The 27787-nt window shown below is 45.9% G+C and overlaps 1 protein-coding gene across 1 annotated transcript in view; it reads right to left on the bottom strand.

Annotated features, from left to right (window-relative positions):
• LOC116942275 (complement C3-like) overlaps positions 1–27787 on the bottom strand; it is a 329249-nt gene that overhangs the window by 162447 nt on the left and 139015 nt on the right. The window contains exons 18-25 of the mRNA XM_076066949.1: positions 26709–26811; positions 26108–26190; positions 25044–25183; positions 9233–9311; positions 8401–8534; positions 5906–5954; positions 4268–4354; positions 2475–2678 (exon numbers count right to left, since the gene is read on the bottom strand). Of these exons, the coding sequence (XP_075923064.1) occupies positions 2475–2678; positions 4268–4354; positions 5906–5954; positions 8401–8534; positions 9233–9311; positions 25044–25183; positions 26108–26190; positions 26709–26811 (879 nt within the window). The remainder of the gene's footprint in view (positions 1–2474; positions 2679–4267; positions 4355–5905; positions 5955–8400; positions 8535–9232; positions 9312–25043; positions 25184–26107; positions 26191–26708; positions 26812–27787) is intronic.

Raw genomic sequence — 27787 nt, 5'->3', positions numbered from 1 at the left:
ACTGCTGTAGTTAAAGCAGGTACCAACAAATTCGGTATGCACTGCTGTAGTTAAAGCAGGTACCACCACAGTCGGTATGCACTGCTGTAGTCAGTCATTTCACCCGACCCTCCTACTGTTTTTGTATCCAGGCTTGGGACTGGCTCAGATGTCCACTGGATTGTAGACCCCTCAGACGTAGTTAAAGCTCCATATAAAACAAGCTTGAATTATTGGGACAGCCCCCCCATATGGGATTTTTTTTAGATCTTCCTCTAAATTATATTGTTAACATCTGGAGCTGTCCGTGATCAAACGTATGTTTCAAGCGCAATGAGTTGATGGTTTCAGCATGATCACTAACCACACAAAAACATATTTGGTTCTGCACAAAATTTGACAATTTCTCAGCTATTGAGAATTGAAAACATTGGTTTTAAGTTCAGGTGAAAAATATGACTCAGTGCGTGGGAAACTACGTCAACTTACTGTGTGGACCAGAGTAACCCTTTTCTAATTGCACATCCGAGCTGAGCAGAGTAGGGCTTTCACAGTAATGGGTGGGTTTCCACAGTTATTTGCTGTTCCGAGCAGGTTACAAATCGTGATATGCTGGCCTCCACAAGACATTAATCTGGCTCAGTGCCAAGTACAACAAAATAATTTGCTTGAAAACAACTTTTTAAGCATTGAGCGTTCACATTTTCAACTTCATTCTTTAAAAATGTAGCCGAAGCCACAAAGATGTATTTATTCAAATACATAGAAATAGCATGCATCTCCATTTTTATTTCTGCACTTGTTTTTGTTCAATATCTGTCAAATTGCCATTCTGAGCTCTATGGCACAGCAGAAAGTACACTGATTATCAGTGTTTTTCTCTAGGCATGCTGCTGTCGTTTTTCATTCTCATGTTCAGCTGTCCCAGGGAGTTGCACCCAGTTATCCACCGCCTTGTTCCAAAATTTAGATCCTACACAATTTCTACCCCAGATTCCAGTTGAGCGCTAACCACAACACCACTGCTCCCTCTGTGCAGTGACATTTTATCAAACTAAATGACCTACATGGGACGAGAAAGCCTTCAACAATGCATTGACAAAAGTAAAGCTTATAAGTCGCCATATGTGAATGTATAGCTCTTTATTGCATACTGGTATTTTATACTTGTGAAGATACGTTTTCAGCACAAAAGTATAACCTCCAATAGGTCTCTTAAGACACGAACCATGATAGGAATTTGTCCAAAACAATTGAAAACTGCCACCAAAAATAGCCAATTCGTAACCATTTTACAAACGGCCAATTAGCCACAATTTTACAAACAGGCAATGACTGCCTCTTTCACCCTACGTAATAACGGAGCTGTGTTTCTCCACGTGCTCAGCGTTCGGCCAATGAGAAACGTCCCCGAATTAACTCCCGCTAGAGCTGCTTCATTACCAGGTACACAATGCTTACCAATGGGAGGCTCTGTGGCAAACATACAATGACAACTTGAGGCTAAGACTCCCATGTGGCAATCGCTAAACCAATGGGAAACTCTATACACTCCAGCCAAAGGTAATTTATGATATTCTTTTATTAACTGCCACATATCGGCTTCTGCGATGGCCCCAACGCTGTTCCTCAACTTAAGGACAGCTTTACAGCTTCCTTACAGAAGTACAGTATTTGAGCATTTCTTCACTTTTTATATTCTTTGGTTCTTTCAGTAAAGTCACATAGATAAAAAAAGAAAGTGAATAAAAATATCACGACGTTTCGATCACAACACAAGCGGTCGTCATCAGGAAAATGGGTTAGCCTCTCAAGGCAAACTGTTTATGAAGGTTTGGTGATGGGCGTAGCCAAAGTTTATCAGCAGCACCAGCAGCATGGGCGGGGTAGCAACAATGCCAATGCAGCAGCAATGCCAATGCAATAAAGGGCCGCCAGGAAATCACTGCACCCCGCTCCACACACCACACTGCTGACGGTGGAGGTTGACAAGAAAACACAAATCTATTCATGACCCAAAATGGCTGATGACATATTTCCAATGATTGCTGAATCTATAACCTTCCTCTCGGTTGAAATTGTGTCCGAGTCTGTAAAAATGGATGGCTTCATGAACGAATCTTTGTTGATAACCAGTAGGATTGCAAAGTATCATCGTCTTAGAGAAATACATTTTGTTGCCATGTGTAATCACAATCATATTATTTGCATCCTATTTGTCACTATTTGGATGTCTGACGAATACCGGTTACACTGGGTGCTTTGTTTTGCTTTTGGAGGAAACTGATGAACCCGGAGGAACGCCATGCAGAACAGGTGAAATAATAACACTACAAAGAGGCGCACAAGTTGGGAATTGAACCCAGGGATTTTTGCTGAGGCACAAGTGTTACCACTGTGCCACCCTTGATAAGATGAAATAATGTAAAAGCGAGATGTCTGGGCTGCACACTTGCTGCTGAACTACAAATAATCCATCCTTGGAGGCTACTCACCTTGTTTGAGGAACGCTATTGCCTCTTCTCTCCGATTGAGGCCAATTTTCTCCCATTCCTGGACTGAGTCCAAGTAAATTAGTGTCAGTGTAGTAGGAGCCATTTTAATCATGTTCTGCTCACCACATCCTGATGGAACCTGAATCAGATGTGATATGGACTTTGCATCGAGGCAGTTGACCATAGTCTCTGCCACTTCATCTCCTGAAAAGTAGAAGAAAAATATCCCATGGTTATTCAAGTTAATTCAGCCAGTGTACAGCAACAGCAGTTTTACTATCCTGGGTATGCCGGTCCAGAACAAACTGGCTTCGGACATCCGGTAAGGACCCAGTCGAGCACTGATGGAAATCCTCTTAAGATCTCTCTACTGGCTGCCAGTGCACCAGATATATGTAGCATGTGCATTTGAGACTGGGATTTATAGGGCTAGAGCTTACAGAATTGGCTCCACTAGTTACATCATTAGCTTCTCTGGACGGGCCCCGCGTACTAACAAGTGTCACGACGTGAACACTGATACCTGGCTATCTCAAACCGCTTCAAACTCATTACGTTTTAGGTCGTGTCAGTTGCTCTTCAAATTTACCGAGACTGCAGTGCCGACAGCAAAAATCACCCATTGCAGATTGTGCTTTCAGCATTGCAGCACCGTTCAACTGGAACTTGCTTAGTTGGGGCTTCCACCAATTACAGAGTGACCAACATCTGTTCTGGCCAGCTTCAAAAACAAACTAAAAACCAGCAGGTTCACTGGTTCAATTGTAAAATGACTGATTGCCAGGTGAGTGCCTATTTCAATTTCACGCTGCTGTATACGTGGAATTTTATACTAAAAAATATCAATATTCGGCACAATGTGCGATCCTATGCTTGCTCATTCGTACCACTGCTTCTAGGAAGAGCTGCTATTAGAGCAAACTCTACAATGTATTTTGGTCTACTCTTCGCAGAGTAGACCAAATACTCTAACAATCACACCACTGGCAGTTTAATTTGTTTCCCAAGTAAGAAGGTAAACATGCTGTGTTCATAGCTCTGCACATTTCTAAACACGCGGCAATCCGGTAGCCAGTCTTTTACGGGGTTTTCATTTGGTTACTGGTAATGCACAAACCATTGTAACAGCTCTAATAACAAGACACTTGAAGGGATCTTGAATGAAGTTCGTAATGTCACTTTCCAGAGGCCTTCTCTAACATGGGCTGATGCACTGCTCTGCAAGAGGAACATTATTTATCTCAATGATGTTGATAGCACCATTGAAATTAACCACTTCAGAAAACATCTGCACAGCTTCCAGCACCATAGTTTTTGTACTGCCTCCAAAGTAAGCTCACGGGCCCCTATGATGCTGCCCATCTGGGCAATGACATGGCCCAGTGGCAGGGTGTCTGTGGCTTGTTGCAGAAATGTGTGGTTTGCATCCGGAATACAGCCATAGTTAAAGCTACAGGTGTATTAACTGTATCTTTTGACCACTTCACAGTGAATGTTAAAGATTCTTACATTCAAAACAAGTAGGAAGCAGCATCGCCACCTACTGTGGAGAGTATAGCAAGTTGTGCCTGTGAAACATTGCACCTTTATAATAGCCATGCGCAATAGGAATAGCGCAGATACCAAATGTAAAAAAAATATTATGCATTATAATAGGAAACCACACCTAGAAACAGCCTTGCATGAGCTGCAGCAGAGTTTTGGCGTTATGGAAAGTGTACATGGGAGAATGTTGTGTCCTTCACTGTAACACTTATGGCGTTTGGATTTGTATCGTGTTCCTTTCTACTCACCTTTAACACTAATGAATGTTAAAACATCCGAGTTGGGCACAACGTCTGGACTGATTTCATTTTTTATAAATAATGTATTTCGCTCTTCTGCAAATGACAAATAGATTAATGTGAAAAACAACCCTCACAAACACCAGCCAGTTTGAGGCTGCAGATATTTTCACTCATGCAATCAAATCTATCTTGCAAATTACTAAATGGAAAGATGAATCTCTAACCTTTTTAAAAATCTATCTTACCTTACATCTGTACCTACCACTTGGTCTTCTCAAAGACCTTCCTCTTTATAGTTGATGACAAATGTGCCCCATTGGCAATGTTTAATCAAGCCTCTTGGTTCAACCCATACATTGCCCAGCTAATCCATTTCAGGAACACAGCTTAGAAACTCTTAGCAAAAAGATTTGGACTCAAACTAGACAAACTACAGTCCTGTGGAACCATTGTACCCAATTAGTCTGTTAGCCCAAATACAGTACAGTAATTTTCAGGATACCCTCTCAGATTCAAAATATGATCTCTAAATTTTCTACAAATACATAAAGACCCTAAATGTAAAACCAATACCCCACAAATGTAACCGTTCCATTCTAGAGGCATCCATCCCTACTCAATTAGAAAACTGATTTTGTGCGCCCCTCATCATAAAGGTGGCACAACAGACGGCCCTAACAATTACAACTATCTCAAGCCTCTCCCCTGGCAGAAAGTTATTTGAGAAGATCTTAAAATCATAAATTATATCCTAGAATATGCCCTCTTCCATCCGAAGCAATCTGGCTTATGAGAAAAATAGAGCACAAACCCCTGCAGTACTCAATACTCTTGACTGTCTTCCAACAGTCTTGAATTTTGTCGTCATTGCGCCATCCTATTCCTTGACTAATCAACAGCATTTGACACTGGGTCACACTGTAATTTTGCAAAGTCTAAAATGCCCACATTTTTAGGATTGTACAATCAAAGAGATTTACAACACTTATCTGATCAATTTAAAATTGTCTCTATAAAAATACATCTGAGAGGACCCCTATTACTAAGGGAGTACCTCAGGGCTCTGCTTCGCCCTATTATGAATCATTATGCCAGAAAACATTAATACATGTGACTGTTCTTGCAGTGTTAGGAAGACTGCACTTGTCTTTAAAATGTTTAAGCAGTAATAGTAAAACAAAAACATTCCTGTGATGCATATTGGGATACTCCTTTTCGATTTGAATTTGCAATATTTTTAAAACTCTACTTGGACAAACGTATATGGAATACAGTGTTAATGTTGATTTAAAGCTTTCGTGACTGCAGTAATTCATATTCTTAGCTCTTTCGGTAAAGTCACGTTGAAGGGAAACAATAAAATAATAATATATAACAATTAAAATTCTCACGACGTTTCGACCATAACACAAACGGTCATCATAAGGTGTGAAAACCAACGGCAAGAAACATTTAAACCGCCACTTATTTCAAATGTTTCTTGCCGTTGGTTTTCACACCTGATGATGACCGTTTGTGTTATGGTCGAAACGTCGTGAGAATTTTTATTGTTATATATATATTTTATTATTTTATTGTTTCCCTTCAACGTGACTTTACCGAAAGAGCTAAGAATATAGTGTTAATGTTATGATCTATACTTACCAACGTGAACAATTCTTGATTCAGACAGGATGTCTCTTACACCTTCCGGCTAAAAAGAATACAAATAAAAAAATCACATTTCTAGTAAAATGTACATGTAATTAATCTTGTTCTTAATTTATTGTTCTGCTTGTTTAACCAGGAAAGCCTGAAGAGTCTGAAGACTTTTTTTTCAGAAAGATCCTGCCAATTTTTTTGAAGCAGGGGCAATGTTGCAGCTCTGTATGCAATCCTAATTGAGTAAACTGAAGATATTTTTTTCAGTTAGTGTGGTTTTTTTAAGCTATGGGACAGAACAGGAGAAATCCATGCAAACCAGGGGAAGGACATGCAAACTCCAAACAGAGGTGCCAGTCGGCAATTGAAGCCAGACCCTTCCTGCTGAGACATGTGTTACGATTCTTGATTTGAAGCTTTCGTTACTGCAGGAATCCATATTCTCTGGTTCTCTTGGTAAAGTCACGTAGATAGAAAAAATAACAAAAGAAAACACGACGTTTCGGTCGCAACACAAGCGTCCGTCTTCAGGTGAGAAAATGATCTGCTGTTGTGGCTTTATATAGGCACGGGAGGGAGGGAAAGGGGGGGAGAGGACTTTTGTTGAGTCGTGGCTGCAGGAGTTCACGGAGGAGAGGTGGGGAGGGTTTGTGGCGTGCAGGGACGGGTGGGGGCTGGAGAAATTAGCATGTCAATGAGCTTGATTTAGTAACCGGAAACCAAGACGAATGGGTGGGTGAGTGAAAATCATAGCAGTTAAAACTTGACATGATTTATCACGTCCTTCTAATGATTGCTCATCTGAATCCATCTTATCGATTAAAGTTTTGTCTGTGTTTGTATATCTGGATGGCTTCATGAACAAATCTCTGATGGTAGCCCGAGGGTTTGCAGAGCACCTTGGTCTCGGATAAAACAATGTAATGTGTGCCCACAGTGTTGAAACAATAATTCGCCACCGCCAAGGTGTTTTGTTCTGCTGTGTTTCAAATCCGCTTTGTGTTCGCGAACCCGGTCTGAGATATGTTGCTTCATTTCACCAATGTAACTGCTGCCGCAGACACAACTCAGCTTATAGACACCAGGACATTGCATATCCGGAATCACATCCTTCACCGATGGGATCAAATCACGGATTTTGTGTACTGTATCGAACCGAACTTGGATCTTGTGTTTGTTCAAGATTTTGGAAATGATTTTGGTAACCCCTGCTATGTATGGTAAGGTGATGGTTTTAATTGGGTCCTCATAATATTCTCTATCCATGGTTGGGGATGCAGCTTTGCGGAGTGTGTGGTCATAATATCCATTCCTCCTGAGAGCCTGGTGTACGTGCTCAAGCTCACTGGCTAGGTGGTGCTGGTCGGAGATGCAACGGGCCCTATGGTATAGTGTTTTGATGAGGGAATTCTTCTGGGCTGGATGGTGGTGGGAGTCAGGCTTTAGATAGGAATCCGTGTGGGTGGCTTTCCTATAGAGTATAGACAGTGTCCCAATGACCTGATGGCTCGTTGCATCTCCGACCAGCACCACCCCGCCAGTGAGCTTGAGCAAGCGACAACAGGAGATCATTTTCTCACCTGAAGACGAACGCTTGTGTTGCAACCGAAACTTCGTGTTTTCGTTTGTTATTTTTTCTAACTACGTGACTTTACCGAAAGAACCAGAGAGTATGTGTTACCATTGTGCCACCCCTGCCCATTAAAATGCTCAGCTGATTGGTGGAAGAGGGTATGCATTACGCAGGTCGTACCAGTGTAATTGGTTCAGCTGCTGCTGTATAAAAGAACTGCTGAAGTCAGATTTTAGAGAGGAAGGAAGGAAGCTGTGGCTGCATGTAGCCTGTACAACTAGTTCCCACAAATTACCACAAACTACAGAACTTAATTTACAACAAGCTACCACAGACTATTGCAAACTACCACAAATGTATCAAACTGCTGCAAAGTTGCTACAAAGTACGACAAAGGGCCCCCATAACCCACAGCCCACCCCCACAGCCATCCCCCTCGCTACACCTTTCATATCCCTCCCCCACCTTTGCACTCCCTATGGTCTCCCGCGCTTTACCTCACCATACGCGTCCTGATAATACATTTGCTGTGGTGCACCCAGAGAAGCTGGGGGGTGGGTAGTGGAGTTCAGAAACTTGCACCGTTGTTCAACTGCCACGCCGGGAAATTGAACCGCACCGGCGACTGCTGGATTGCAAGTCTGGTGTTGTCACTGTTAAAAAGCGTTGGCAATTCTCTTCCTGTTTCACTTAAACTAGCAATGCACACATCCTTTGGTCATAACCGTCCATCCCTCCCTTCATCCAGCCAGCAATTGTTGTATAATATAATATAAATGGTAAATTAGTTGTGTTTTACTGTCATGTCTAATAGCTCTAACGAGTGTTGTGCTTTTCAGCAGATTGAAGGAGTGTGATCCACACCCAGTTAGAGAAATGTTCACTGATAAAGTCGTTGAGGAGAAAAATGTGTCGTGTGAATTACCACCACACGCAAAGTTTTCTGGACACCGTCGCCAAACGTGTGGCCGTACACACGGGAGCGAATAGATATCTGATGCTCTCCGATCTTCAGCGGCACAATGGGAAATGACACCACCATAGCACCCTTTGCCTTCACTGGGACACAACAAAAACACGGCAAACAACATGGGTGCCAACACACAGAATGCTGGATGAATGCCTGGCCGAGTGGTCGCACGTTTTCTGCTTTTGACAACGAGATTATGAATAAATCGAGATCTGGCTTACTCCATGTAAAGATTTGGCAAAATGTGTCGTTAATACCCTCCACCATCTGACAGCCAAACAAATGAAATTTTTAACAAGTGTTTGATGTGACAATTATTATTTCTTCAGCTAACATTGCTATCTTGAACAATTCTAGCAACCAAATTTAGGAATTTAAACAACGTATTTATGTACTCTTTGGTTCTTTCGGTAAAGTCACGTAGGTATGCAATAAAATAAATCACGACGTTTCAGGCACAACACAAGCGTCCATCATCATGTGGGATTGCATGGTCTGCTGCTGAGGCAGCATGGTCTGCTGCTGAGGCAGTCAGCCTCAGTAGCAGACCATGCTTTCCCATCTGATGATGGATGCTTGTGTTGCCCCCGAAACGTCGTGATTTATTTTATTGTATACCTACGTGACTTTACCGAAAGAACCAAAGAGTATGGATTCCTGCAGTCACGAAAGCTTCAAATCAACGTATTTATGTTGACACTTCACCTTGAGAACATTGCTGGATATGCCACATGTACAGTTAATGAACATGTGCAGAAGTTAATTTTACAAATAAATGTCCACACACCTGTGGATTTCTGATTGGGCTTCGCTCCGGATTTCGATGTGCTGCAAATTGACTCAACATTATCCATTTCTGTTAAAACCTATGTGGCACAAAAAATACATAAATTACTTCACAATTTACTTACTGAAGAAACACAAGTAGGTGTATTAAAACATGGGGCACTGTTGTATATATAGGCCTTTTTCCAAAAAAATATATTAAAAATAATTCTGCCAATTTTTAAAAAATAATAATAAATAAAAGAAATAAAACACCCTCAGACCCGCTACCTCCCACAAGCACCAAGCAGCTGGAGGTCGTAAAAGGCCATTAAACAATACACTCGGGGCAAAGGGAGGTTAGCGACTATCTGAAAATCTCCAGATTGCCAAAGGTTGGGAGGGCAAACAAACAAACATCAAATTGATGTACCGCAGCCGCCCGGGGTCACCAAGAGGGGAGGGGCACAATCAGGCACGGCCGCGGGGGGAGAGCATGACGGAGTAAGCATCTGTGTTTTTTCTCTCTCGCAAGAGACGCGCAGAGGGGAGATTTTTCGTATATAAACAGCAACGCGACACACACAATTCAGCTCGACAATTCAGCTCGTCAATTCAGCTCGACAAGGGACAGCTCGGCGAGCGACAGAAGAGGGCAGAAAGCGGCAGGCTCCGGGGTGGGCCCCGCAATCAACCGAGGATGGCGAGGCTTGCAAAGTAGCGATGTGTCACCGAATGTGAGTTCAGAGCTGAAAGACGAAGTATCGTTAAAAGAGTTTTATTCTACATCGAGTGCCAGCTCCCAGCAGCAGCTGCAGCCCGAGAGAAAGACTGATGAGCGAAGAAAGCAATCGTCCACCGCGGGAGAGCACGCAGCAGGAGAGAGTGCCCAACCAGCCCAACCAGCTCCACCAAGCAAGGGTGCCAGCTGCCAGCGGACAAGCGTTGTGCCGACTCGGCTCATCCAGCAGGGGAAAGAGCCTGACCAGCCGCCCGTGAACAAGAGTGTCAGCGGACCAGCGGCGAGCGTGATCGAGCATCTTCAAGGAGAGAGCGCGTGCGGCGCAGCTCCTACAGCAGTGGAAAGAGCCTGTATCTGCCAGCGGACGGGCAGCTAAGCCGACGCCCCGAGCAAGAAAAAGCAACGAAGCCGTTTGTATGACCCTCCCCCACACCCACACCCTCATGACGCATCGCCCGGCGTCTGCTTTACGCAAATAATTGAACAAGTGGCAAAGAAGACACACAACACGCATATCGGGACAAATAAGATTGTTCCAATAAGTATCGTTGTGTTTCAAGATGGGTTGCCATTCCAAGGTAGTGCATTAAATATCAACTTATCGTGAAGAACATTGCTGCCCATTGAGTTACGTGGATACGGACATTTAGAAATAGTTTAGTCGTTCGTTTTTTCTTTTTAATTGCATAATCTTACAAACGAATTAATTTATACCTACCCTTGCCTTCAGGACATGTCTCTTTATTGCCTTTCGTGAATATCGTGGCATGCATTTTTAAGGGGTTTTTATTCCTATTTGCCATATATGCTCGTGTTACTCTGAGGAAATAATCAATTGATCTGTTACCCAATTAACAACATGACCATTGAGGGTTAAATGTATAGATCAATGAGAGGAACTTCTCCTGGAGTACTGTGTTGACAATTCCAAGCATAATAATTCGCATATTAGAGTGTTAAGGTTTTGTTAGAAATTAAAATTGCTTAACACAGAAGTTAATCGTTTTGGTTATTTCAGTAAAGTCACGTAGAATGGAAATAAAATTATAAAAATAAAGCATAATAAAATAAAATTCTCACGACGTTTTGGCCACAACACAAGTAGCCTTCTTCATGTGAAGGAACAGAACTGTCGGGACGACAGCGCTTCAATGAACACTACTAAGCTTCGCAGCGTATTTTCAGCTGGGTGGGAGGAGCAGAGCGCCTTGACAAGGGAGTTTACATATCAACAGAAGAATTTAGCATTGAAATAGCTGTGTTAAAGTGTTGGATTAGCAGGGTGTTAAAGTCAGAAATTAGCATGTAACTGGGAGATTAGCATGATGTTAATGTGAGGAATTAGCATGTAACTGGTCACGGAAATAGCTATGTTAAAGTCAGAGTTTACATATCAATATACTAAATGCCTGCGGTGAGATTTGAATTTGGAGACCTGACATGACACACTAATACATAATCCGTAAATGTTAAGGCGAGAATAATTGTATTATACCGATCGATAATACGAACCTAGACAACGAAGCCGAGTTTAATCTGGCGTACTTACAGCACCTGCATAACTTCATATAATTAATTGTACGATCCCGATTGATAATACTACCCTCGACAATGAGGTTTAGCCTAATTATCATAACTGTGAACATTAGCATAACCACATACATTCGCATAAATTAATGATTATCTCTCGAATTAGCATAATTTATGTACATAATTACGCATTTTTCCCAATATAATTTGAATATTATTTTCATTCCATTTTCAATACCCGGCATATACTACAGCACACTTTTGAACAATAAAAAAGTATAGTGGTGCAAATGCAAAGTGTATTATATTAATAACAAATAATACATTAGTGCAAAAACAAACACAACACAGCACGAGCCTTTTGGCAGAAACCTGCCAGCACAGAAAAATATAATTCATCCACTTGTTTACTCAGTAAAGCCTGTCTGAGTCTAAAGACTTTTTTCCAGAAGATCCTACAAGGTTTTCGCAATATAGATGGTTTTTATGTGACACCCCGATTTGAGTAATTTCTGGGTTTAAAAAAAAAAAAATTGCTCATTTTACCCATGACACCAGCACACTATGTCCGACACTTTTCAAACGACATCACGTGATCTTTACCTTACACAATAATACACCTGCAGTAATAATTAGGATGCTCTGCAGGATTCAAACTGGGAACCTAAGCAACAATCAGCGAACGTGCTACTGCTGGGATGTTTAACAGGATAATAGGCCTCCTGAAGGAACTTTAGAATTTTGAGTAGTTACGTGATGCCATTTTCCAGCTATGCTCTGAAACAAAGTGACCAAGTATTTGCTGACAGTTCTGAATATAAGTTTATATCTTATAACAAGACCGCTGTGGCACAATTCGATATGCATGCAAATGGACAGATATATTAAAATATAACAAATCAATACATTAAAAGATAAATCAATACATTAAAACATTTAAAGCGTTGACACCACCTCAAATATGTAAGCAGTATATTCCATACTGGGATATATACATATATAGTTTCGAGTGTTAAGAGGTGATTTTTACTAAATATTGTGCCCAGATAATGAACATACATTTAATTAAGCCACTCTTTGCAAAATAAATTCGTACCTGACCCATGCTATGTTGATGTCTGGTCAGTGTAAAAGAGTATACAAAATACCCTCTAGAGTTCGCTTTATTGTAGGTACTTCCACCAGCAGTGGTATGAGCAAGCAAGGAAGCAATTGTAGGGCTGTACCTTTAACTATTAAGTGTGAAACAAAGGTGAATGTACCACACAGTAACTTTGGCTGATGTGCAGTTTGTACATTCGTAGGTGAGATCAGTGCATTCGTTACGAATGTAGTGATATGGAATGTTTAACTATGGCGTGTAGTGCTGGCTGCTGGCAAAAAGGGGCTCGGCTGCCATTGCAACTCTGTCGGGCAGCAGGTGAGGGGGTAGGTGAGAGGAAGGGATGTGGGGAGAAGGTGACAGAGGGGGTACGGGAGAAGCCTGGGAACCTTCTAGGATGTTCTAGAAGGGGGCATAGCCAAGGGGGAGCGAGGCTGTGCTGGGGGGATAAAGGGGGACCCCGGGGAGGACTCGTGGCCATTGGTAAAGTGGTTCCCTGGAGTCCGTCAAGTTAAGTCTTGTCAAGTCTTCGTCATCATTGACAACATCGTCTTACCGTTGTCTTCAGCGTTGTGGGTCAGGCAGCTTGTTGTTCTCCTGACCTTATTGTAGTATTCCCTGTACCTGCGAAGGCTATAAATAGCGTGCATCCTGATATAGTGTCTCTCTAGTCTAGTCTGTCACTACATTGGTGCCAAAAGTGTTATTAATAAAAGATTTTATTTATTTTTTTCTTAAAATTAGGGAATCGACAGCTGTTGGGGTACGATGTCGAGATCTACTAGGGGTAGAGCTCCTACTGTTATGTCCTTGGACGAAGAGGACGATGGGGAGGTGATTCCCCAGACGGCCCCGGAATCCGGCACCCCGGAAAATGGTCCCGAAGAGGCGATCCCGGCGGAGCAGAGTGCGGGGGTCGCAGGTGCTGCGCTGCCGCTGACCAGAGGAGGACGTAGCGCACGCAAGGCGTGCCTCAACAACTTGTTGGTGGCAGTAGCAGCACTGGTCATTCAGCTGCACATGGAGGGGTGAGCGGAAGAGGCGGCAGGTCTGGGGACCTGAGCAGACAGCTCCACCGTCGTCGCTGGCCAGACGTGAGAAGCGGCGGTGCTCCAGCCCGCCCAATTTGGCTGGAGCCAGATATCGGCTACAATACATATCAAGGACATTGGACTGACGGGCCCAATGTTGGTCTCAAAGTCATTGGCTGTGCCCTGTTTATTGGGGACCGATTTTCTGGGTAAGATGCCCCTTAAGATTTTGGTGGATCAGGGGTGCATCGAGTTGCTATCGGGGCATAGAATGGCTGTTTTATCATCTCCAACTTGGTTGCGTATGGCCAACACCACGGTGCAGGCTCTCGTTAAGGAAATTGTCATGATACCCCCTGGGGCACAAATGCTGGTGCCCTTGCAGCTTTGGAAGCAGCTTGATTGTGCTGACACCGCAGGAGGAATTCATTTAACACCTTCCAATAGAGCAGTTCGTAGTCTCACATTAGTGGGGGCCGAAACGATAGTTAAAGGGGACCAAGAACCCTTTCTGCAAGTGTTGAATGTTGGCCTGGGCGCCGCGGTTAGTCAGGCAAGTTTGGTTTTCGACCATGCGACGGCCGTGTTTTGTGAGGAGACCAGTAGTGTGACCATGCGGGTCATGGCCAAGGTGGAGTGGGGAGGCGAGCTGGATGAGTCATGGATGGATGTGCTGTGCTCAGAAATTCCTTATTTACCCGGTGAGCAGCGAAGCGGGTTGCGTGCATTGCTCTGGGAATTCTCGGACATTTTCAGTCAGGGCAGATATGACATTGGACGCATGTCCCTTATGCCACACCACATTGACACGGGTAATGCTGCTCCCATTCGCCAAAATTCATATAGGCTTAGCCCCATGGCGAAGGAGCATGTTCCCTAGGCATGACGAGATGTTTGCCGCCGACACCATCTCCCCTTCCAGCAGTCCGTGGGGAGCTCCGATCGTGCTTGTTAAAAAGCATGATGGGAGTTTAAGATTTTGCGTTGATTTACACAAGTTAAACAAGGTCTCCATGGTGGATGCTTACCCGCTCCCATGGATGGATGATTCATTGGATGCCCTGTCAGGTGCACGGTTCTTCTCCACCTTTGTTTTGTTGTCGGGGTACTGGCAGTTGCCCTTGGATGAGAGTTCCAAACCAAAGACCGCGTTCAGAACACCACAGGGTATATTTCAATTTAATTGTCTTCCCATGGGACTTCACTCGGCCCCTGCCACGTTCCAGTGACTCATGGAGCTGGTTTTAGCTGGCCTCCAATGGGACAGGATGTGATCGTCTTTGGACGCACATTCCGGGAGGACCTGCAGATGTTACGGTCAGTGTTTGTCAGGGTACGGGCAGCCAATCTGAAGTTTAAACCACAGAAGTGCCACCTCTTGCAAAAGTCGGTTTGCTCCTTGGGTCACATTGTTAGCGAGTACAGGATAGCCACGGACCCCAACAAAACTGCGTACGTGCACACGTGGCCAACACCCACGTCGGTGGGTGAAATTCGTAGTTTTGTCGGGTTCGCGTCATATTACTGTCGCTTTGTGCCCAGGTTTGCTACGATTGCAAAACTGCTCCATGCGTTCATCATGAAAGGTCAAAGATTTCGGTGGGGGGAGGAGGAGGAATCTGCTTTCATTGCACTGTGTGACGGCCTTGTCAATGCATCTCCCCTTGGGTACCCCAATTTTTCACTATCATTTATACTTGACACGGACCCAAGTGATACCGGAATCGGCGCAGTGTTGTCGCAGGTAGTGGACGGTGTAGAGAGGGTGGTCACTTATGGTAGTCGTGTGTTGTCCTCCACAGAGCAGTGTTATTGCCTGACGCGCCGCGAATTATTGGCAATTGTAAATTTTGTACAGCAAATACCGTTCGTACCTTTATGGGAGGCATTTTGTTCAGACCACGCGGCTCTTCAATATGTTGCTGCGCATTGACCAACCGTCCGGCCAGCTCTCACGATGGCTAGAACTCTTACAATATAATCTATTTACTGTCACCTACAGGAAGGGGACACGCCACTGTAATGTGGATGCATTGTCGAGAATGCCACCAAAGAGCCAATGTGCATGCTTGATGGGTGCAGGCCGCTGTAAACAGTTGGAAGCAGGACTACCATGCACCATCACAGCATCGGTTGACATGTCACCACCTGCAACAACCATTGTTTGCGACAACACGATTGGCCTCGCGCACGCTGAATGGGGACACCTCCAAATGGAGGATGCCTCCCTCTTAAAGTTGCGGCGTTGCATAGGAGCGACAGATGGTAGAAAAGGACCTGCGGGTATGGCCCTCATGGTCCTCTGCGATGGGCTAATGAGGTGGGACGCGGAGATGCAGCGTTACCGAATCGTCATACCGACTGCTCTGCGAGGTAGGATTACACAGGCTGTCCATGTGCGATTGATACACCTCGGGGTGCATAAAACTTTGACCTTGAAGCGAGACTTTTTTTGGCCCGGAATGTCAGAAGATGCCCATAACATGCTGATGGAATGTGTTGAGTGTGCTCGTAGCAAGCCCCCGTTGAGGCACACCCGGCCACCGTTGCAGTCCATCAAGGTATCCCGGGTTAATGAGTTCGTTGCCCTCGAACTCCTCGGACCATTTCCCACCACTCCGAGGGGTAACACATTTTTGCTCGTCGGGGTGGAGTACCTGTCCCGGTGGCCAGTGGCATGGCCCTTGCCAGATCAGTCAGCCGTGTCCATTACGGACACCTTCCTACACAGAGATGTTTTGGACTAAGGAGCCCCGCAGCATCTCCTTACCGACCAGGGTCGGAATTTCTCTTCTAAATTATTAAAAGAGGTGTGTGACTCCCTCGATACTAAAAATATCCGCACGTCACCCTATCATCCCCAGACGGACGGGATGGTAGAGCGCTTGCACAGAACTTTCACATTCATGTTGTGCCAACAGGTCAACGAAGCGCAGTCCAATTGGGACTTGCACGTTCCGGGTGTTCTCGCTGCGTATTGGATAGCCCCTCAAGCCTCCACCGGGTTCTCTCCATTTCTCCTCATGTATGAGAGGGAATGCGACCCGCCCCCCCCCCCCCCCCCATGGAGGTTCAATTAGACATGGAACCGGCCAGTAAGAAGGTTGCAATGCCTACACCCATGCACCTTACCCTTAAGATATTTATCGCGGGGAAATTCAGAGAAATGGCAGGCCGCAAATGGGTGGGGCTTCAAGAATCAGTACATCCATGGAAACCTGGGGACAAGGCATGGCTGCATTGCTCCCAGGTGCCCCTAAGTACGTTCCCCAAATTACATAAGCCATGGCACGGCCCGGTTGAGGTGGTGGAGGTCAGGAGGCCATAGTGCGCGCGAATCGAGGTAGGTCGCAGATCGTACGGTCACAAACATTGCGCCTCAGCGAGACACTGTTTTTCAGCCTACAGGGGTCCAGCGCCTGATACCCACAGAACTACCGATGGTGCCGTCCACAGGAGACCCAGGGAGGATGGAACGACCACCTCTCGGTTCCTCTACTGTCCCTTCATCTTCTTCCTGGGAGGGGCCGTGCCCATTAGGCCATCTTCAAGTAATCCAGAGTGTCCCTGGAGAACCCGCATTGTTCCGCCTGGGGATCCGGCGATGAGGACCCATTCAAAATCTGTGCGATTTAAATGACGGCCCCGTCGCCCTAATTGTTCCACAACCATCTGGCAAGTGGTCACAGACATGAGCCGGGCCGTATTCACCGCCTGAACTGGGTCCTTCCTGGGTTTCTAGGCTGAGGCATGCCAGCGGTCGTCGGGTGTTGTATATAGTCTGGGGATTGGGTTATTGGGGTGCTTTTGCGTAAGTTTTTTTGTTGTTGTTGGTTGGTGTTGGGTTGTTTGTTGTATTATCCTGCTACGTGTGGTGTGGAGGTCAGCTGGGACGGCTGCTTTTTTTCACGGGGGGGGGGGTAATGTAGTGATATGGAATGGGTTACTACGGCGCTGGCCGCTGGCATAAAGGGGCTCGGCTGTCATGGCAACCCTGTCAGCCAGTAGGTAAGGGGGTAGGTGGGAGAAAGGGATGTGGGGAGAAGGTGATGGAGTGGGTACGGGAGAAGCCCGGGAACCTTCTAGGAGGTTTTAGTAGGGGAGCATAGCCAAGGGGGAGCGAGGCTGCGCTGAGGGGATAAAAGGGGGCCCCGGCGAGGACTCGTGACCGTTGTTTGTGCGGACCCCAAGAGCCTGTCAAGTCCCGTGAAGTCAAGCCTTGTCAAGTCTTCGTCATCATCGACAACATCGTCTTACCCTCGTCTTCAGCGCTGTGGGTCAGGCAGCCTGTTGCTGTCCTGACCTTATTGTAGTATTCCCTGTGCCTGCGAAGGCTAAAAATAAACAGAGTGCCTCCTGATATACAGTGAGGGAAAAAAGTATTTGATCCCCTGCTGATTTTGTACGTTTGCCCACTGACAAAGAAATGATTAGTCTATAATTTTAATGGTAGGTTTATTTGAACAGTGAGAGACAGAATAACAACAACAAAATAAAAAAAACGCATGTCAAAAATGTTATAAATTGATTTGCATTTTAATGGGGGAAATAAGTCTTTGACCCCCTCTCAATCAGAAAGATTTCTGGCTCCCAGGTGTCTTTTATACAGGTAACGAGCTGAGATTAGGAGCACACTCTTCAGGGGAGTGCTCCTAATCTCAGCTTGTTACCTGTATAAAAGACACCTGTCCACAGAAGCTATCAATGAATCAGATTCCAAACACTCCACCATGGCCAAGACCAAACAGCTCTCCAAGGATGTCAGGGACAAGATTGTAGACCTACACAAGGCTGTAATGGGCTACAAGACCATTGCCAAGCAGCTTGGTGAGAAGGTGACAACAGTTGGTGCGATTATTCGCAAATCGAAGAAACACAAAAGAACTGTCAATCTCCCTCGGCCAGGGGCTCCATGCAAGATCTCACCTCGTGGAGTTGCAATGATCATGAGAACAGTAAGGAATCAGCCTAGAACTAAACGGGAGGATCTTGACAATGATCTCAAGGCAGCTGGGACCATAGTCACCAAGAAAACAATTAGTAACACATTACGCCGTGAAGGACTGAAATCCTGCAGTGCCCGCAAGGTCCCCCTGCTCAAGAAAGCACATATACATGCCCGTCTGAAGTTTGCCAATGAACATATGAATGATTCGGAAGACAACTGGGTGAAAGTGTTGTGGTCAGATGAGACCAAAATGGAGCTCTTTGGCATCAACTCAACTTGCCGTGTTTGGAGGAGGAGGAATGCTGCCTATGACTCCAAGAACACCATCCCCACCGTCAAACATGGAGGTGTAAACATTATGGTTTGGGGGTGTTTTTCTGCTAAGAGGACAGGATAACTTCACCGCATCAAAGGGACAATGGACAGGGCTATGTACTGTCAAATCTTGGGTGAAAACCTCCTTCCCTCAACCAGGGCATTGAAATTGGATCGTGGATGGGTATTCCAGCATGACAATGACCCAAAACACACGGCCAAGGCAACAAAGGAGTGGCTCAAGAAGAAGCACATGAAGGTTCTGGAGTGGCCTAGCCAGTCTCCATACCTTAATCCCATAGAAAATCTGTGGAGGGAGCTGAAGGTTCGAGTTGCCAAACGTCAGCCTCGAAACCTTAATGACTTGGAGAAGATCTGCAAAGAGGAGTGGGACAAAATTCCTCCTGAGATGTGTGCAAACCTGGTGGCCAACTACAAGAAACGTCTGACGTCTGTGATTGCCAACAAGGGTTTTGCCACCAAGTACTAAGTCATGTTTTTGCAGAGGGGTGAAATACTTATTTCCCTCGTTAAAATGGCTATCATTCTTCTGGAATCGGTTACAGGGTCCTGACCAGTAACCGATTCTCAACGGTTACTGGTTTTCCAGTTGTTGATTAGCAGCACTTGCGTAATTCCCACTGGTTTGCCTGCCCAGAAGCTCAATCTGTAGATCTCCAGGTTCACAACGTAACACGTGACCGCTAAACCACTTCCCTTATAGGAATGTTTCTCTATTTAAAATATTGTGTGTGAACATTTGGTGATGTCATGGCTGAGGTGAGGAGCGCTGAACAGACCTCTCTAACCCCTACTATAGTAAACAACCCTACAAGTCCACCATATCACATATTTTACTCATCAACCATGATCCTTGCCCCTTTTCATAGCCTCGAGGGGGTTTGTTTTAAAAAAAAAATGTCTTCCTTTTGGGGCATTCTATAAATCCTCTAGGCCTAGGGCTATTTTGTGCATTAGTTTGTAGCCTCCTTTGGCTAGGCTAGAGGGACATCCGCTCTCCCATAACCTCATATTTTTGGCAGACAGGACCCCCGGGAAGAAATCCAAGGCTTCGTCCCTGCCTGCCTCCGCAGTTAAAGCAAGGTCAGAGACCCCCCCTGAGAGCTTCTGCAAAACCTCTTGGGAAAAAATGGAGTGGCTAGCCCAGCAAACAGAGGAACACACAGCTCTCCACCGGGTCTTGAATGAGGAGTTAAGCAAGGTCTGCAAAGGGTGGAGAGGCAATAGGCCATAATGATAACCCTGCAATCCTCACTTGAGGAACCAGGCGGGGTAGCTAAAATGGACAAAGCCAGACTGTTGGAGCTTGAGGAAACCTACAACAAACTGGACACCAAGGGGCTGGATTGTCAACTCAAGGTCTTCCGGAGATAATTGATGACAACTAGCCCTTATCTCTGTTCTGAAAATCAACCTGAATGGATTCGAATCCCGGAATCTTTGGACACACAACCTGGTAAGCCACAGTGGATTGTGCAAGCGTACCAGGTTTGAAAGAGCCGGGAGGGACTTGATGGAGAACAACAACTTGGACCGCGCCCCCTGCTGATCCTGTTTGCGATCCGCCACGGCGCCACTGAGGCATTGAAGGCAGTAAGGATGGCAAGAAGGAAGGGCACTTCACTGGAGGGTAATCGGGTCTTTATCATGCCGACTTAACTCTGGCAGATGCCAAGAGAATATACCTTGTTCTGCCTCTGGACAGGGACCTGGTGGGGAGAGCTGGGATATGATCACAGTCACTCTACCCAGCTAAGCTGCAAGCCACATCAGGGAGAGAAGGCTTTACTTCCTTGCACTGGGTGACATGGGAAACAAAGAGGTGCAGGAGATTCTGCAGGGCCTGAAAAGGAATGGAGGACAACTATGAGCTCACTATCAGGAATAAGAACCCCACCGGCATGAGGCGCAGGCCCAATTGGGTCTGCATCGTCGGTGCCGGGTGACGTGTCTCCTTCGTGCAGCAGAACGGAGCACTGCCATTGCAGTTTTTCTCATCTATTTTCCTTTTCTCCTCTCTTGACCAAACCTATGTCTCTCCCCTCCCCCATTTTTCCCCCTCCCACCCCATTATTGGGCCCTTCCTCCCTATCTATAAGTCATTTTTCGTCCCTCACTCTGTCTGTGTCTGTCTTCCTTGTAACGCTTTTAGTGTACAAACTATTAGGTTGAAAATGTTAACTAAGTAGACAAATACAATTAACTAAGCCCCCAGATGAACACTTGCTATTTTTTTGCCCTTAGTGCAATCTAAACTATGAACTCAATCTCTGCAGAATGCATGCTGATCGTAATAATAAATTAGAGCCACTGCCAAAGCAGACATCTGCGAGTGCGCAGAACTCCAACTCACAGTTTTCCCTAGCAACGCAAAAATGCTTGCTTAGCGATGGAAGGTTCACATGAAATACTTATTAATGTTGTTTCCAGAAAAATACAAAAAGAAAAAAATCAAGCCTCTCCAAGACAAAACAGTGGCACTCTGGCGTGCAAAACAAGCAGTGGAGTCGAGGCTGTCTCAACAGCAAACAAACAAGGAATGCACCTCAGCAGCATGTGCCAAGGAAAACTCCAGAGCAGCGTGCATGGAGAGAAGCCAGAGTTTCAAGTTTCATTTATTAGGTACAGCCCTGTGAGCCATGCAGGTCTTGAGTCGGGTGCAACCGCAATGAACAAAATGTGAACAGAGAACATCTTAAAGCAACGAAGTGCAACAGAAACATCCTGGATAAACCAGCAAATCTTCCAGAAAAAAAAGACCGTATTACAACGCTGTGCAAAAATCCCGGTGTGATGCAAGTCAAACAATAACAACCATAAGACAATTTAGATTAAAGTTATCAGGCCAACTCTGCACTTCCACAAGAAACATGGCTTAACCATATGTTTTCGAAATCACCAAAATAAAGCTATTAAAACAATGTAACAACAGTAATCATGGGAACTGTGATTCTAATTTAATAATAAACGATATACATAACATGTACGACCAAACTTGCAGATATAGCTGGCAGCATGACACTCCCAGTGTATGATGTGTGAGTGAGTCAGTGGTAATGTGAGTGAGTGTATGATGTGTGAGTCAGCGTATGATGAGTAAGTCAGTGTATGATGTGTGAGTGAGTCAGCGTATGATGAGTGAATGGGTCAGTGGTTGTGTGAGTGAGTGTATGATGTGTGAGTGAGTCAGTGTATGATGTGTGAGTGAGTCAGTGTAAGATGAGTGAGTGCATCACGGCATCCTCCCTGTCATCACGGCCTCCTCCCCGCCATCACGGCCTCCTCCACACCATCACGGCCTCCTCCCCGCCATCACGGCCTCCTCCCCGCCATCACGGCCTCCTCCCCGCCATCACGGCCTCCTCCCCGCCATCACGGCCTCCTCCACGCCATCACGGCCTCCTCCACACCATCACGGCCTCCTCCCCGCCATCAGGGTCTCCTCCCCGCCATCAGGGTCTCCTCCCCGCCATCAGGGCCTACTCCCCGCCATCACGGCCTCCTCCCCGCCATCACGGCCTCCTCCACGCCATCACGGCCTCCTCCCCGCCATCACGGCCTCCTCCCCGCCATCACGGCCTCCTCCCCGCCATCACGGCCTCCTCCCCGCCATCACGGCCTCCTCCCCGCCATCACGGCCTCCTCCACGCCATCACGGCCTCCTCCCCGCCATCACGGCCTCCTCCCCGCCATCACGGCCTCCTCCCCGCCATCACGGCCTCCTCCCCGCCATCACGGCCTCCTCCACGCCATCACGGCCTCCTCCACGTCATCACGGCCTCCTCCCCGCCATCACGGCCTCCTCCCCGCCATCACGGCCTCCTCCCCGCCATCACGGCCTCCTCCCCGCCATCACGGCCTCCTCCCCGCCATCACGGCCTCCTCCCCGCCATCACGGCCTCCTCCCCGCCATCACGGCCTCCTCCTCGCCATCACGGCCTCCTCCCCGCCATCACGGCCTCCTCCCCGCCATCACGGCCTCCTCCATGCCATCACGGCCTCCTCCACGCCATCACGGCCTCCTCCACGCCATCACGGCCTCCTCCATGCCATCACGACCTCCTCCCCGCCATCACGGCCTCTACAGTCACTACTGCAGCAGCACATGCTTCGGAAACACGATGAACATTGTGCATGGATACAAGCCTAGAGGCTGCACAGTCACTCCTGCAGCAGTACAGGCTGAGGAAAATCCTGAACAGTGTGCATAAAGACAAGCTAGAAACTGCAGGCAATGTAGCCGCACGGGCTAAGGAGGCACTTTTTATATTCGTATTTGTGTACGTATATGTTATGTTTTTTAAGAGGATACAAGTTTTGAAATATATTAGTTTTTTCCCCAGGCAAAGCCTAGTTTAGAACTTGCACCCAGAAAAGGACGTCATCGCCCCATTCCCCAGACTCAGTCGTGACATCTCCCTCTTCACACTCCCCTCTCACCCCCTTTGCCTGGATTTTCCTCACTGCATAATTAACACGTGGTGGCACATTCAGCACTTGGTGGTGGTGTTCAGCGCTTGAGTCCCCTGCTCTTCACTCCTTGGTGCTTTGCCTGCGCATGATTAGCACAGTATTAGGGTCACTTGAGTCGCCGATGTTAGATGTCTGTTCGTGCTCGTGCGGATTTGCCTACGTGCGGCGTAACCTGGCGCAGTGCCCTGGATCTTGCCTCGGCCGAGGGAGCCATGGGGTGCATGGGTGGGGGGGCGGCGAAATCGCAGGAAGGAGATGGGGAAATTATAGTTAAGTGATAATTATACATTTGACGTGTCCCTGCAGTGTTGGGAGCAGGGAAGAGATGGGGGACCCCCCCTCCCCCTCACGCATCTTGATACATCTCTACAACACACCCAATTCTTTCCCAGTTAGTTTTTTTTTTACATTCCAATGTTTTCTTTTGCATGGCAGCCCCTGTTCCAGGGAGCCTGGTGCTCTTCTCCGTCCCCTGGGCTTTTGGATGGGACTCACCTCTTCCCGTGGACTTCTGACCTCATTTCTGAACTGCTTCTACCACAATACATGAAGGCCAGGATTTTGGACATGCAACTCTGTGACCATGCCCCAATACTAAGTCAGTTCATTCTAGACCCTGATGAGGTTATGCACGCACCAGACCTATTACTAGGAAGCTTTGGAGCATGCTACTGCCTTTACAATGTCCCCCAACACAAGTGGACCCAAATGTGGCGAGCTCAATTTGGCCCAAGATTTTACTGCTTAGGCTTATCTAATTTATATATAGGCATGGTGCTTACATGATCAACGAGAATAGAGAAAATTAATAGATGTTTCCCCGGGATTGCCCCAGATGTCCTCCAGGCATGGTCCAATTGTCTTTCCACACCTGGCTTTGCTCAGACACAGTTAAACTTTATTGGGACATTATGGACTTTTTCAATAAGATCTGTGGCAACAATCTCTCTCCTTCAATCGAAACCACTATGTGGGACCTGAAACCTGGCGCTCTGTCGAAACATCAGCACGCCTTATTACAAACATTCAGCGTTATGGCCAGGAAGGTCATTGTGGCCAATTTGAAAGAGTATGAACTCCCCTCATGGACAAAATGGCATAACTTCCTCCTTGCCCTTGCTTAAAAAGCAGAGATCCGGAGTTTGAAGCCAGATGATCCCCATTTTTACAGAGCCTAAAATGAGGCACATGGGGGGGTTAGGTTGGGTAGAGGGGACGGGTGTCCTAGTGGGACTGACCCCCATTTCTGGAAACTGGCAGGAACATATTATTTCTCAGAGGAACGTAAGTTCACAACATCACACGTAACGTGTAAAATGATTTAACTTGTGGTGCTTTGTTACACGCCGTTCCCTTTTCCCCCCAGCCATTTTCTCCCCCCTGTCCCCTCCACACCCTCTCTCTCCCACCCCCCTTCTTCCCTTTTATGTTTGTTATCTTCTACCTTCCTCCCATATAAAGTTTCACTTCTCTGCTAGAGGCTCCCACCTGGGTAGGACAGTGGCCCCAATCTGCCCTTATTCACCAAACTATGCTGCATTGATCTCAGGCTTTGCTTACGGGATTTATGTTCCACCTTATTTCGTGATCGGTGCTTTGTACCGGGCTCGCATTGAATTGAAATAAAAAAAAAATTCATTCATATTCTGTGTGTGTGGGGGTAGTGCTGACCGTTAAGGATCCGTCTATGTAGTTGTAAAGAATGACCCGTATTTCCGTTTGCTCGCCTCGTTTCACCGAGTAGGGCAAGTGAAGTTTGATGAAGAAATCTTTGGTAGAAACCAGTAACAATGGGTCTGCTAGACACATTCCTGCAAGACAGAAGCAAGCAAAGTACAGATGACACCGAAACAAACTGTCAGAAATGTATAATGAGCAGTATACAATCCCCATTATAATGATAATTATATGTTTGATTGTGCGCCCTTTACATGGGGTGTCTCAAAGTGATTTACATTCTAATCAGAGACTTATATCTCAAACCTGTACAACGGCATTTGTCCCTGTGTGGCATTAGTCTGCTAGTAGAGGACGATTATCTGCACATGTAATCCCAATTGAGTAAGTTGCATTGTAATGTTTTGTACTTGGTAAATTTGAACCGGGACGCCAACACATAATGGTCTATTAGAATGTGGTTACAAGATCTCAATATCCCCTGTGAGCGAACAGCATGTAATACATAATTAATTCACCCCCCAACCTTCCAGATTGGGACCACGAACCACGACAAGTGGAAAATGCGCTACAACTAGATCATGTCAATGGGCGACATGCATCGCTTAGCTCACTATACTATCACATCAAGGCTGCACCCCAAACCATGCCCTGGTTATGCCCATCCTCCTGTTACGGTTCACCAGTCGAGACAGCTATCACTCAAAATGAGCTAAATTGGCACTAGGGAAAAAGTCTGTCAGAAAACGAAAGGCGAAGGGCATGCCTTTGCTAAGGCTTAGCTCTGACTCAAGTGAGCTGGCTCAAAGCCATGCTTAACATGATTTGGTTGAGACGAGCCTTAGCCAAGCCACATGAGCAACTGAGCTACTGACCTGCTCATGTGGATCTGAAAGCAATTCAGTGGCTCATGTCCGAGCAGAATCATTAGAATTCAAGCCAGAGCTGCAACTAAGAATAAAGACCTCAATCTGAATTTTTACTTGTAAAGGTGACTTCAAAAATTAGCTAATTTGGCCCAAAATTATTTGAAAGAGTACACAAAGGAATAAACGTACCTCTAGTCTTAGAGATGCTCACGGCCTGCATGTTCCAGGTGGTTATGGTATCTGGTAATTGTAACCTAATCTGAGGATGTTTTCTAAAAATAAAAGACAATTTCAATGGATAAGTTATTTCCACAGTCTCTATACTGTACCGTCTTAATTACATAGGTAATTTGTGTCATTTTAGATTGTGAATTTGGATTAATTCAGTGCTCATAAAGATGGTGTTAAAACTATTATGATTCGTAATACAATTTTGAGTAAGACATAATAATGATCTGGCCAAAATGTATCGTTAAGACACTCCACGATCCAACAAAGCCTCATAGTCACGTGCACAAGCGTTAAATGACGTGCCATTTATTATACTTTCTAATTACAGTATAAGTTGCGTGAATTCTCAAACCAAAGTTAGCAGTGAGATATATGTCAGAATAAACATGTCACTTGAGACATCTTAAATATATAGGAACAAACAATACAATTTTAACTGAATATTATCGACAATAAATGAATGTTTTCTAGTTTCATTATAATTTATCTTGGTCAATTTGCATTTTATGTATATATATAAAACTCCTTGACCTACGTGTTCAGGCAATATGAGGCTTACCCGCTTGCAGGAATTTTGTATTTATTCCAGCCCCAGCTTTGAGGAAAGTATGACCTCATATTAACATCATCTTCATTCATCAAATCCAATTCCATAAAATTATCTGAAAGTAAAGGCAAGTAAATGTCATCTTCTTCACACGTTGAAAGTACAATAAGACGTGAAATATTACGTACAATTTACCAATAACTTATGTTATTTTATACCTACGTGACTTTACCGATATAACCAAAGAGTATGGATCCCTATAGACATGAAAACTTCAAATTTAGATTTTACCAATAACTGTGGTGCCGCCGCAGCGAAGCAGCTCCGTCGGGGGCCGTACCCACCACCGTGACACCACCACCGGGGGGTGACAACGCCGATGCGGCACGCCCTCGCCGCCCCCCCCACCCCCCCACCCCCCGCACAAACGCACACACACCCCAAGTAGAGCCGGGAGGGAAGGTCACCTGGCCGACGGGTTTTTATCCAGAAGCCCCTAATGGGATCAAGCTTCATGGTTTCCTGCGGCCGGGAAATTGGGTGACCTACCACTGAGGCTGGCCCGCACCGCGGCGCCGTGACCCGTTAATATAATGGCATGATTACGACAGGGGCGGTAAAGCCACTGCGGATGAAATCACACACACGGCACGGGGCGTGGGAACAGTGGTACGCCTTTGTTATAGGTAGAATTAGGGACCCCAATAACAACAGGACAGGAGCATTCCGAAATCTGAATGGACAAGGCAGCACAGGGTGTGGGAACAGCGGAACGCTTTTGTTATAGGTAAGATTACGGATCCGAATGTGAAAGAGACGAGAATAACTCAGCCTCCGATTGGACAGGGCGGCACGGGTACGGAAGCATCTGAATGCCTTTTTGTTATAGGTAAGATTATAGACCCGAATGTGAAAGGGACAAGAATAACTCGGCTTCCGATTGGACAAAGGGCACGGGTGGACAAACGAAAGCACCACGAAAAGCCTTTGCGATCGGGTGGATAAAATACGGAGGCTTAGCGTAGCGAAGACCAGAGTTCTTCAAATCATCACGGTCCACGGAGCAGGAGAGTCAGCCGTTCAAGACGTCC

Source organism: Petromyzon marinus, chromosome 14, assembly GCF_048934315.1.
Source record: "Petromyzon marinus isolate PM22_M1 ecotype Great Lakes invasive population chromosome 14, UKy_Petmar_22M1.pri1.0, whole genome shotgun sequence".
Taxonomy (NCBI): Eukaryota; Metazoa; Chordata; class Hyperoartia; order Petromyzontiformes; family Petromyzontidae; genus Petromyzon; species Petromyzon marinus.
Note: the sequence above shows the minus strand (reverse complement) of the source record. Positions and strands in the feature narration are given on the sequence as shown.